The following is a 13,572-nucleotide window of genomic DNA, read 5'->3' on the forward strand; positions in this document are numbered from 1 at the left end:
AAAACAGGCACATCATATCACATATGCACGTCTCATTTATTATCCCCAGTTTAAGAACGGATTTCTCTGTGCTTATCCGAGCAATTTCTTGGGCAACTTTCTTCGGATACATAAACCCAGATAAAAGCCAGGGAGATTTAAGCTGTGCACTGGTCTTTGTGCTTTAGGGAGCTATTGATGTTGATGGCCCACTACGGGGAGGAAGGGAAGGGTCACCCCATACAGTAGTATGGGTACATGTTTGTATATATGCATTAAGTTGGATATTGAAAGGTAAAGGATCCTAACAATGTTAGTCCTCTCACACTTTATGCCTGTTAATTTCTGTAACGAAGCCCTGCTGGTTTTCTTTCTTACCACAGAGTTAAAGATGAACCAGAGGATGTGATACAGAAAGGCATAATAACTAATCATGGAGGGTGCGAGGACCAGCATTATCTATACCACCACAACACTCAACTGAGACAAGTGTATATAGTAAGTGCTGCTTAAATGCTACCCCCCCACACACTCTGTGTCTACTATACATTCATCATTTCTTTATTATATTCCAGTACTCAGAGAAAACCACACTCTGATTTTGCCATTTCATGTGGTGTGATTGTTGTTACTCGGAGTGATAATTAAGCAGGATTTTGAGTGCCAGTTCCCGACCAGTGATTCGTTGGCATTACACAACAGGGTAAAATAACTCCAAGGCAAAAAAAAAAAAAAAAACATGACATACAAACAGATTATAAAGAAAACAAAACTTATTCACAAGGCAAAGCACCTTCTGCTGCAAAATGTTTAGATTTTAAGACTGTGTGCAACCTCCTTGCAATCTTAAGACACCCTCCATGTGCAGTGCAAAAGTGCATCCATGCTGAATACAACAGTGTCTAGAGTTAACCCCTTCATGCAAGGAGCATGTCCTAATCAATCCATACCTTGTTACAGTTGCCTTTAATTAAAAAAAAAAAAAAAAAGAGATATTTAAAAAGCAGTCATTTGGATGTCAGTTGAACTCATTATCAATTTAGCCATGCAGGCTTGTTCAGTTGCTACACAAATGCCCTTCGGCCTTAGAGTCATAATTCCAGTTCCAAATAATAAAGCAAGCAGAGTAACATTCACAACCATTAGATACAGGTCCACTTGGAAGCCATCAGTAAAATATAAAGGTGGAAATAGGTCTAGGAAGCAGTCAAGTTGTACCAAGTAGACAAAAACATCACTTCATAAAAAAAGGACTAAAATTTAAGAAGAAAAAAAAATGCTAGAAGTTGGTTATTGACAGAGAAAAAAAATACAACTGTAAGCAATGATTGAACCTCTCAAGAGACAGAGAGATCTATGAATTTGTTCTGTGTGCAGACAGAAACTGCCCTGAGTGGAAGGCACTGTATACTAAAGCAAGGTCACAATGTTTTCATCACATTATCCAGGTCCATAGAAGTATAGCAGGTCTGAATACGCAAGGTCTGCCGTCGATTACGCAAAGACGAAAGAAGAAGGGAGGCTGCTCGGTGTCCGTCTACAATTGCAATTCACACACTACAGGGGGGTACCAGCCTTCTGCTATGACTTTAATAGAGGATAAGTCCGTGAGGAGTGAGTTTAAAGTGGTTATACAAACATGATCAGTAGTACTGAGACAACCAGCAATATAAAGTTGAAGCAGCAGCCAGAGATTATATGAAGAAGAAGAACAGACAGATGCAGTATTTAGTTTTTTTTCTGTTTGTTTTTTTTTTTTTTTTAGTGGCAGCTCTGTTTTGCAGCAGCAGAAGGGAACCTTAAGCGTCCGGTTAGTAAAGCTACAGTACTGTTTGCCCTGTGAACCCCATACAATGCACAAAAGCTGAGCCGACTTGGGCTCAGGGTGATCGAAGAAGAGGACTACTCAAGTGGCACAACATGTCAGCATTGGTATAGCACAATAATAAAGAAATCTTAGATTCTGTTTAGTGCAGAAAAGCGCATACAATTTCAGTGTTATCCAAGAACAAGACATTGACATTGTCAAATTTGATTAGCTGTTAATCTGACAAAAAAGAAAAAAATAATATAGACGTATAGATAAAGCACCCATGATAGAAGTGGCAGAGTAAATTTAGTTTTGAGATCTGTTATTCACCAGTCATATTGATAACTATGATCAAAAACTGTTGGAACATGAAAACAAGCTGAAACAAATGAGGGAAACGTGCACGTTAAAGACATTTGTAATTACATATACATATAATTTCTTTCTTCAATTTTTAAAATAAAAACTTAATTTGTCTACTTTTCTCAAAAACTGAAGGCCGCACATTATTTCTCCCTTTGCTTTGTTGATGGGGCTGTTTAAAAAGAAAGCAAAATAAATTAGTGCAAGAGGCAATGCAAGAGAGGGTGCTCAAATTCGACGGTGTGAACGTGAAAGAAAAGATCAAACGAGACAAGGCGTACAGAAAGTGTGGGCCTGTTTCAGGAGCCAGTGCCAACCAGTTGGCATAAATCACGGCGCCATAATCAACTCTGATCCTGAAACCCGACAGAGTCACACTTGCATACCTCCATCAGCCAAACAGCAAAGGAAACATGAAAACAAACGACTTCCCCCTCAGTGCAATGGACCTTTTACGCCTGCGAAAGCCCAGTAAGACTCGAAAACTGGGACAAATGGAAAGAAACACAGCGGGACACCACTTGCACATGCCTTTCACTTTCAGGACTGGCACTTCTTTTTTTTTGTATTTTAAATATCTGCCTATCTTTGATTGCTTCAGATTCCCACACCTGTCACGGTGTGTCACACGTCAGTGTCCCTTTCACGCCCTGGGGGGCATGTTTCTATGTGGTCTGTGAGCCACGGGCGTCCCCGTCGGGGCTGAGGGAAGCTGGTCGGCCTTGAGCTAAAACGCTAGCGGAGACAACTGGCAGATGAGCGGCTTCGCTCACTAAGTTCTCGTATTCGCTACTGTCCTCGTCTTCGTCTCCGTCGTCGTCCTCCTCGTCGTCTTCCTGCCCCGCGGCTTGTCTGTCCAGCGAGTCGGAGCTCGACCCGTCTCCATTGCCCAGGTAGGGAGTGCTGGGAGGGGCGACGGGATTCGGACTGACGCCGAGGCCCAGCCCGTGGCCCAGACCCAGGCCCATGCCCAGTGGGGCGGGGGTAGGGTGTCCCGGAGAACCCACGGCCTGGGGCCGGGGTAAAAGCGCGGCGCTCGTCGGCGGGGAAGTGGAGGAGAGCAAAGAGTCGTCCTGGGACAAAAGGTCAGTGTAGGACGGTGGGTTCGGCGAGGTACTGGGTCGCTCCGGGGCAGAGGGGGCTGGGAAAGATATCCTGGACAGAAGAGAGGCCTCTGAAGGTTCGGTGTTCTCCTCTGGCGCGGAATGAGAGTCTGCATTTTGAGCTTCACGCAGCCCTGTCAACAAAGAAAGAGAAAGAGGTCACACACACAAAAAAAAAAGGTTCAACTTCAAAATGTTTTTACACGCAAGAGAGCAAATCGAAAAACTAGAAAAATACATATCTTGGAAGGCAGTGTTATCCAAAGCATTAACAAGAAAACAACCTTAGAGCGAGTGAGATGAAGTGTCTTAGTCAAGGACAACCTGGAAAACACAATCCAAGGCTTTGTGAACACTCCACAGAGAGCTCACATACCCATGTGCTGTTATGAAGTTTGTTCTTGGACTTTTTCAATGATGTCTTGAGGCCAAAGTAAATTTCATAATAAAAGTTTTATTCTATGCTAAATATTTTCACTTTCCTTCTTCCAGTTACTGACTTTCATTATAGCCCTCATACAGCATCTACAGGTGCCTTTAAATGTACTATCAATATTTTAGATTATTGATAGTACATGCCAAGCCCCTTTTTATCCAGGTCAGGAAAATCACAAACGCCGAACCTGAAATTATAAAGATTATTTCATGAGATTGGATGTTCCTCCATCTTTCTTCTCACTGGACACCAAAGCGAATAACCTTTATATGAGGGTTTTAACAATAGCCAGTGCATCAAATCTGGCAAAGATACATACTTTTCTCCTCTTCTGCCGTCTTACGTTTCCTGAGAGCGATTTGTTGTTTGACTTTGTTCACGTCCTCTTGGATTTTCTCCTTAACACGCTCACTTTGTTCTACCTCCCCACACACTGCCTGAAGATGGAAGCAACAGGCGGAACTGGTCACACGATGTGGCAGCATTTTCACTGACCAAATAACACACTTTAAGTGAATCCACCAGCGACTCACTTGAACTTTGTCCTGCAGCGCACTGTAGACTTGGAATATTGTTCGAATATCTTTCATCACGCCATCGTTGTCAAAGAATTCCGCTCTGCAGACATAGTGCAGAAATCAAGATTATTATTACAGAGCACAAGCCTACACCTTTTAGTAATCAAGATTATCTGAAAAAGAAGTTGGATCAAAACAGCAGTTCTCTGATTATTTGGATTAACACACCAAGCTCTTTCCTCAATAGATCAATGTCTCTGTGCACATTTACTCGTACATTGTATTTAAATCATTCTACCACATTTTTGTAGGAGTTAAAAAAAAAAAAAAAACTAGGAAAAAAGAAAACAGAAGCGACAGTCAAAATATCTGTGGAAAACAAATAAAAAGAAAACATTAAAGAGTCACCGGGTAGTATGAAAGTAACAGCAAGGTTATTTCTTATGTTACTTACATGTGCACTATAAAATAAATCCAATAATGGGAGTGAAACATTAAAACCTTACCCATACTCTTTGATGACCTTGGCATAGTTGAGTGAGGTGTTGGGCACCGAGGAGACTTTGTATTCCTGCTGGCTTGTGTTGCCAAGGTTTGGGATTGTGAGAGTAATCCTCTGGTTGTACCTACTGAATGGGAAAAAAAAAACCAAAACAACATATTGCAAAGCCACAATTAAAACTCCTATTGTGGGGAGAATTTTATAATTTTGGAATGCTATCAATGCAGTTTTTACCTGCGGTTGGGTCTGAAGAGCACATACTCCAGAGCGTGTGTGGAGCTGTTCGCCGTGGAGATGAAGCTGAAGAGAAGGAAGACTAGGTCGGGCACACCAAGCAGCTGAGTCAGTTGTTTGTGGATGATCTGTTCCCTGAACGACATCTGCTGCTGCGTGTTCCTCCGGAACCGGTACCAACCGATGACATTCTACACAGCCGGGGACACAATGGGGTTAAATCCAGCACCATCTCACACAGAGCAACATGCTCATGGATTTTAAAAAAAGAAAGAAAAAGAAAGAAAGAAAAATGGTAAAAAGTATTGGGGAAAATTAAAATGACAGTGTTGTATTTGTAGTCAAAGTGGTAAAACAAAAAGGTGACTCACTTTCCGCCTATCTTTAAGAATTCTGTTGAGATTTTCCTCGTTGACTTTACCTGCGTAGTCATAAAAACTGAAAAGAGCGGAGGAGAAAAAACAGGCGAGTTCAAAAGGATTCATCATGTCCCTGCTCATCCTCAGCCTCAGCCTCAGCCAACTTCTATTACTCAGCGCTGTCTGATGGAGCCATCTACTGTCCAATGACAAATTAAAGCAGCCTGCGCGAGGATTGATGGAAGATAACTGATGCGGTTATTCACTGCACTAGAATATTTACAGTGACCGAGAAGTAAAACATTACGAGCTTCTGAGGACACATTTAGTTATGAATAATAAATCTGCAAAAATGACCTTTTATAAGTCAGACATTATTCATGCACTCTGCAAAAGGAATGGTGCTCATATCTTACCTAAATAATTGTGCACAAGGATCGTGGTTATGGATTTCTGGTGGGGAAAAAACAATGGAAGATTGTTACATTATGAAGAAATACATATTTGTGAAACGTATGAACCCACAGCAGAAGTAAACATTGCATTCGCTTAGGAATCTTTATATTTCTTCATTCAAGAATCTCTTACATACAGATAATAGCAAATTTAGAAAAACAATTATCATGGGATCTTGAAGTCAAAAGGGGAGACTTTTAGTTGAGGATTGTATTGGAATCTCTTTAATAGGAGTTCAACAGCAAAAATATTTTCCCCAAAAGCAGAAGTAATCCTTGTAAAATGTAACACTAACGCTGGTAAATGTTCTGAATTACACTTTGTCATACGTGCTTGTTGAAAAATATATGTAAAGTCTGTAAAGGAAAATCTAAATGACCCTGTGTTGTGGTGGGAATAACTATATTATATAACCACTTTATTTAGCTCTATCTGAAGATTTATCTTGATGGATTATTTGCAAATACTTATCACACGTAGTTCATAATTACTCATCAAAGTTCAGCTGTGCTATATGGAAGGATCATGAAGTGGTCAAATGAATTATGCAAGGATTAGATCATCCACTTTCACACAACTACACAATATTTCCAAGGAGCTTTTAACCACCAGTGGAAGTGAAAACAGAAGTGTAGGTGGATGATGAGACATATTTTTCATTACCTGTTTTTCTGATTCAAGCTGTGTCTTTTAAAATAAATAAATAAATAAAGCGGGGGAAAAAAAGCATTTTCGTGGCAGAAAATGTGACTTGTCACAGCAGGATTACCCAGCGACAATAGCTCTGTTGTACTGTGGTGACCCAGTTTGTTATGGCAGCGTGACAAACGAGGTTCAAGATACTGAATCAGGCAAAGGATTATCCATAAATCACTTTTATTATTCACACCTGTGCGTTCCTTGCTGTGACATGCCAAAATATCCAACCTGAAAAAGTAAGCTGTGTCATCAAGCAGCTTGTTATCGCTTCAGACAGTCTGCGTTGTGGAGCTTACCTACGACTTGGAGCAACTCTGCAGTACTGATCTGTGTGTCACTGATGCTGACCGTCTCTTCTTGCCTGACGTCTCCTAACAGGAAGCCCTCCTGCGTAAAGACATTGGGACAAACCAGTTAAGACATGGATGCAGCGATAACTCAAATGATTTTAAAAAGGAGTGTTGAAAAGCTCTGTTTTTAAAGGTTCCGCAACAACTTTTCTGTGTTTTACCACTACAGTTCGAGCTTCACTGTTGAAACTAAACTGGTCGAAATGTGTGACAGTGAAAATAACTGGAAGATTGTTTTTTTTTTTTTTTTTTTTTTAAGTGCCAGAATTTTCCAACTCAATTAATTGAGTTGGAAAACACTTTGTACTTTCTTTCTATTTAACATTAATTTAACAACAAAGGACACAATGAGATTGACATTTCCTTTACTTGGCCAGGAACTCAACACCACATGTCACATCATGATATCTAAAAACCAACACATTTGACAGCATACAACAGGTAAAATGATAAAATGCAGATTACTATGGACACATTGGAAAAGATTAAATGCAGAATATGTAAAAACAGATTGGAGTAAAGTGCAATAGCTATTAAAAAATACTAAGGTGCATTTGATTGAAGTTTGCTCTTTGCTGCATAAAGAAGAAATGGAAATGATTCAAAGAAAGCTATCTGAACATTTCTATTTAAAGGGTGTTCCAAACAGGGGGCTGAGAAACTGGACTGATATCAATACTGATGTTTTTTTCCTAATAGCAGAGGAAATAACATTTTTTAAAGTGGGTTTACAATATCAATAGGCTTATGGCAACACATTGGTTGTTAATCCATTAGGAAATAGTTTAATGGGTCTTACCCATCAGCAGACGTCACAATAAATTACATTTTAATGCAGATGTCAGCAAATGCATAAGTAATGGTAATAAATACTCTTTCTTTGTCAGAGCAATATCACGAGGTGCATATATTATTTGATTCACACATACTCTGCACATCACAAACAACAAACAGTGACCCCATTGTCATATTGCACTATTCGTGTTTGTTACATTTTCATTTGCACTGTGAGAGGAGCAGCTCTTCAATGTTGTTGTACATTTTATAATGACAATAAAGTCTTTCTATTCTACTTCTCACCATTGACTACAACCATTTAATTCTGATCTGTCCTTGTCAACACACCAACTGGATGATGGCATTTCTTTGTAAAAATGATTTTAAAATCTTGTGAAAATTAAAAATATTTAACACATAAGGCAACACACCAATGTGATTTTTAAATTAGGGAATATCATTTATAACATGATACGATACAAAAAGGATCAAACCGTGGGTGTTTTTGTAATGAATGTATAAACTATGATGATTGCAAGTAACAGATCGTATGTAAACTCAAGTTTAATGCCAGATCACTTGTTTAATGAATAAAGTGTGGCGCGTTGAAATCAAGTGAGAAATGAGAGCAGCTCGTAATGTTCCTGACAGGAATGTAGAAGAACTTCAAGCGACTCTCCACCTGCCGAGGCTGACTTTACAAGTATTTACAGGGGCAGCGACGACGTAAACAACGATACCGAAGAAGACTTAACATCAGCATGTGTGTTAAAGATTGTTCCAACATCTGCAAAACATTTTCTCCCAGCGACACCTTTTACGAGGTCAACCATACAACTTCAAAAGTACTTTTCTTTTTAGGTTGAAATTTCGACCAAACAAAGCTGATTAACATCAGCGAAGTTGCTAATGGGCTACTTTAGCAATGCTCCGTCAAGGAAACAACAAGCAAGTGTCCAACGTTTACCCGAAAGCGAAATAATTGTGAATGCGCGCTTCTGCCAGGACTAAACACATGGGATGACAGCTCGGTCTGGCTTTAGATATGAACGGCACCGACACACACGGAAGTCACTTGACTTGGTAGCTTAAGCTCAGATGCTAGTTAGCCAGCTACTAGATATTTCCTGGAATTCTAAACTTTACCAACAACAATGCAACTCTTAGCGTGACTGGTATATAAATCTCCACAGACTCGTGCAGAGACACGAGACGGAACACAGTTAATTTAAGTTGTTTTAGTCTGATTGGAGCCAACCTGCCGGTAAATAGACGGAACCGAAGCTAGCTCACAGCAACAGGATGATGACACTGGAAATCAACACAAGCTGAAAGCGTTTCGTGATCACAGGCGTCTCCCAGCCGCCCGTCCCTCGAATACCACAACATAAAAGTCAACAGACGCAGTCTGAAATACGTACGTGATCCGAGTTGCTGTTGGCGCTGTGATAACACACAGAACTAAAAGTATAACCTGAAATGGACGCCGCCATGATGGAAACATCCCCATCAATCCCAACGCCCCCCGCGGCTGCAGTCACGCTCCGCGAGCGCAACGCATTGTGGGAAATGTAGGCGAGTCGTCCAGCATGGAGGACGCGGCACAAAGCTCACATGGCGGTGAAAATAACTCCGGCTTAGAGGAAGACAGGTCCTCAGAGGAAGAGTTTGGTAGTTCGGAACTCGGAACTAAAGAGTAGTAAGTGTTGCTTATGGTAGTTTGTGATTATAATCCTTCCTCGGCGCGCTCTACAGTTACAAGAGGCAGCAGCATCCAGACGAGCCGCAGTCACCGCCTGCAGGCTCATATTTGGAAAATTGCTCATGTCCGTTACTTATTTTAACATTCTATCCTTTCTGTGGTTACACGGGGCTGAAAAGTACAATATGTAATGTTTGATGGATAGAGGGGAAAAATACACGTATGGTGGTGAACTGCACGTTTCCAGGAGTTGACGCAAGCAATCGAGTTTTGGGCCAGTTTATGACGTTTATGGACGGATCTGTATGGTAAAGGATGCCGTACATAAGAGCATTGTATGAGTCAAGACAACGTGCAACAAGAGTATTGTCCAGTATGGATGTGCTGTTCAGGGTGAGGAATGGTTCCGAGGCGGAAGTAAGCAGCCTTGGGTGATGATGTTGATGTGGGAAGAAAAAGGGGAGAGTGCTGTTTAACGTCACACCTGCTGCACCTTTTTTTTCCCCAACAGTTGGGAGGACACGTACCAAAGAGAACTTGAGACCTTCAAAGACATTGGCGATGTCGGTGAGATATGGTAATGGCACTCTGCTGATGAATGAGTGTATTTGTTTCATAAATGGAAACCATAAAGCAAAATACTTTATACATTGTTTTTGGACAGTGACAAGAGCTTGTTTTTGTACTGAAGTCTGCTCCTCTTGTCAGGTTTGGGGAGGAGAGCATGAGCCGTGTGCTGCGATGGATGGATAACGCCAAGATCCCTGAAAGTGCTTCAATTCTTGACATTGGCACTGGAAACGGGGCATTCTTAGTTGAACTGGTGCGAACGCTGAACATAAAAGTTGTTTGTGTTCTGCTTTCACCTGCAATACAAATTTTTTTACAAAACTCTGATAAGAAAGAGACTAAAAGAACCTTGAGTAATTTAAGAAAATATTAACAGCCCAATGTGTTTTTTTGTGTCAAGGCTAAACATGGATACAAGAATCTGACTGGTATAGACTATTCCCCAACATCTGTGGAATTGGCCAAAAGTGTTCTACAAGCAGAGGATTTAACCAGTGTCCCTGTAAAGGTGAGTTCTGTTGTTTTTACACTTTATAGATTTGCACTTCGTTTTCACGATAAAAAAAATACTGCTGCCCAGTTAGCACCTTTGCCGTTAAATGTTATAATGAGTGGCTACCCCCCCCCCCCCATTAAGTGGATGAAGTGGTATAAAAGAAGAATGGATAACAAAAGCGTCCCAAGTGCATTGTACATGCTTTATTTGTTCAAGTTCACATGTGAAATTGTGCAATAATACCAAAGATTTCAGTTTAGAATACATTAGAAATACTTGTGAAATGTGTCTCAATAAAGCCGCCTGAATGTTTTGTCTTGCCAAGGGTCTACCAATAAACAGGTGATGCATGAATCGGATAGCAGCAAGTCCTCAATTGCAATGGGCGTCTTTAGACCTCAAAACCCAAATGACCCTGCAGGATTTAACACATCCCCTACTAACATACACATGCAAGAAAAACAGGGTAGAAATGCAGGCCTGGCTAAAGAGGGTGGTGATGAGTGAGTTTTCCTCTCAAGTGTCCATAATATAGTTGCATATATGTTATGTGCATCACTGTGCTTTTCTTGGTCAGAAAGGCTGCCATTAATGTCAATATTGACTTTAGGTGGACGGAGGCAGCGTAGTGGCTGTGTCTGTGTATGTGAGAGGGAAATGGTAGGTTGGCATCCACACTCTTCTAATTTGCCAAAATAACTTGTGTGAATGTACTTTTCTCTCGGAGGTCATTCGGAGTGTTAAATCCATGTGAAGCCCTGTCTCTGTTTGCATTCGGCACCGTCTGCTGCTGCCTTGACACTTCATCTTCATCCATTTGTTTAGCATCTTCCTGCTTATTTTCCACTTTATCGACTCGCACACAGATCCGTTGCAACAATATACAGACGAGTCAGTCTCTTTTGAACTCCAGTTAAATGTCATATTTTGTGAGCCATTTCTCATAATGTGACTCTTGAACTCACCCTGGAGGTCTGGTATTCTGCCCCATGTCCAATCACCGGTGGTGTGGCAGGTCAGAAAATGCCCATCAAATTAACTGCTGCTAAAGGTTTATTCTCCCGTTGCTTTGATTTCAGGAGATGGATTTTTTGAACAGCCAAGGAGAGCTGAAGGGTTTTGATGTCTGCATCGACAAAGGAACGTTTGATGCAATCAGTTTGAATCCAAACAACAAAACGGAAGGCAAGATATTGTATATCCAAACTCTAAAAGATGCCCTGGAGGACAAAGGATTTTTTTCTATCACGTCTTGTAACTGGACAAAAGAGCAGCTGCTGGAGAGATTCAGTGAAGGTGAGAAGAAATGACAAAACTCCTTAAAATATGGCAATATAACACATCTGTAATGAAAGTAAGTGGGGGGCAATGGCTGGAGTTAACATATTTAGTTTTACTATGTAGCCCGTCTTCGTCTATCAATATCTAAATGGATGCTGTTTTAACACCCATGGCTGATTTTATATTTGATTATAGTGTTATAATCAGTCCCTTGTCAGGTATACATGGAGAGATTAACCTTTTTAAATTTCTACACACAAAAACAAAAAAAACTGGGATGTTGTGTGAAATGTAAAAAGTTGTTCTAACAATATTGAATAGGTCTTAGGATACCCTGGTTATATTTGCATGCTGTGTTTAGAACTCAGTGTAATATCCTATGTTGAGTGCCAAATCAATTAAAATATGCCTTCTTTTATGTATGTAAAAAGAAGAAGAAAACTTGGGGTTTTGGCCAGCAAAATTTGTTTTTTTTTGTTTTTGTTCACTCGGTGTCTATGGGGAACCTTTTAGGCACACGTTTACGTGTGAAAGGGTTAAAGCGCTGGCCAAACATGTTGATCTTTTGAGTGTGCCGGCTTGATTTAAGGGTTGTGTCTTTCTGGCGTGCAGCTGCAGTAGATCTGCGTGCTCTGCTGTCTGACCCTCAGTCAAAACACGGTCTCGGCTTCACGTTCGCAACGGTTACCTGGCAGGTTGTTATGCTGCAGGCAGAATTTCGGCAGGCTTCCATTAGCTGTCACGCGTGTCAGTGCAGTCACTCTGGAGAGCCTGCAGGGGGCCAAAGGGCCTTGAGAGCTCATCTGTCACACTGACAGCCTGTCTTTACTAGACCCCAGGAAGCACCACAGATGGTGGATGGATATTTCTTGACTTGCAGTTCTTGCATCTAAGCCCCTTTATACTGATGAAGCGGAAGCCCAGGGGAGGAGATTTGCAGCATGTGTGTTGATGCTATGCTAAAGTGCATCAAGTAACTTTTCTCAACCTGTACCCCCCCCCCTCTCCCTCATCTTGCTTTGCAGGATTTGAGTTTGTACAGGAGCTACCTGTGCCAAGTTTCCAGTTTGGAGGACAGAAAGGCAACATTGTGGCAGCACTCATCTTCAAGAGAAAACACTGATATGTCATGAAGATCATTTCTTTTTCTGGTCAATCAGACTTGAAGCCTGTTTTTTTCCCTCTGGCTCTCTTTTACACAGGAATGTAATGTCTTCTTTAAGCAATATATATAAATCATGTTGATTTAAGAAAAAAGCTGCAATGAAGCAAATATAGAACAACTTGGTGGAACATTTCTCTTAATAGTAATAAAAAAATGTTTTCAATATGTTGATAAATATCTCTTTATCCACTTATGATAATCATGTCTCTAAGACATGCTTGTTCAGCAGCTATCAAGATCATTTTATTTATTTTAAATTATTCAAAAATGCAACTATATTCCCTTTGCTGTTGCACTATGTGAGTATAGATTAAACACCATCAATCACAATTAGCTGCTCCAAAGATAATTCAATTCAGACAATATTGTTTTGAAAATGAGTTTCCTAATTCTTTGGGGTCTTCTTGTTTTGTTTTGTTTTGTTTTATTTGATGTAGCCTATATTAATTTCATAAGTGAACACAGGTTTTGCACCTTGTGACACTTATTTTGTTTGCAATGTTTGAAAAAGCAACACAAAGTCAGCCAGAGAATAGCTTTTTTTTTTTTTTTCAGAATTGATGTCTAGCTCTATAGTACCATGTGGGACAACAAATAAAAACATGTTTCATATGTCTTTAGGCTTTTTTTTTTGTACATCCATTAGTAATCTTGTATCCCTTAAAATGATATTGCAGTGACCTTGTTGTGAGTCCTGACCCCGAGAAAACCAGTGTTCTGTCTTACAAGGTAGTTAATTACATTCATCATTCATACCATGCAAAGAATAGCT

General features: G+C 40.4%; 2 protein-coding genes across 2 annotated transcripts; one reads left to right on the forward strand and one right to left on the reverse strand.

Annotated features, from left to right (window-relative positions):
* Window positions 1-34: 34 nt before the first annotated feature.
* abraxas2 (abraxas 2, BRISC complex subunit) lies at window positions 35-9,085 on the reverse strand. Its single transcript, XM_080507095.1, has 9 exons — window positions 9,008-9,085; window positions 6,756-6,846; window positions 5,721-5,757; window positions 5,317-5,383; window positions 4,946-5,136; window positions 4,716-4,838; window positions 4,225-4,309; window positions 4,011-4,128; window positions 35-3,389 (listed from the first exon to the last, which is right to left on the reverse strand). The coding sequence occupies exons 1-9, from the start codon at window positions 9,077-9,079 to the stop codon at window positions 2,818-2,820; spliced, it is 1,356 nt and encodes a 451-aa protein (XP_080363221.1). The 5' UTR covers window positions 9,080-9,085; the 3' UTR covers window positions 35-2,817.
* Window positions 9,086-9,168: 83 nt separating this feature from the next.
* Window positions 9,169-13,416, forward strand: eef1akmt2 (EEF1A lysine methyltransferase 2). Its single transcript, XM_080507223.1, has 6 exons — window positions 9,169-9,285; window positions 9,800-9,865; window positions 9,997-10,111; window positions 10,259-10,366; window positions 11,434-11,650; window positions 12,661-13,416. Exons 1-6 carry the CDS (start codon window positions 9,176-9,178, stop codon window positions 12,756-12,758), a joined length of 714 nt encoding a protein of 237 aa, XP_080363349.1. The 5' UTR covers window positions 9,169-9,175; the 3' UTR covers window positions 12,759-13,416.
* Window positions 13,417-13,572: the final 156 nt, after the last annotated feature.

Source organism: Blennius ocellaris, assembly GCF_963422515.1.
Source record: "Blennius ocellaris genome assembly, chromosome: 13".
Classification (NCBI taxonomy): domain Eukaryota; kingdom Metazoa; phylum Chordata; class Actinopteri; order Blenniiformes; family Blenniidae; genus Blennius; species Blennius ocellaris.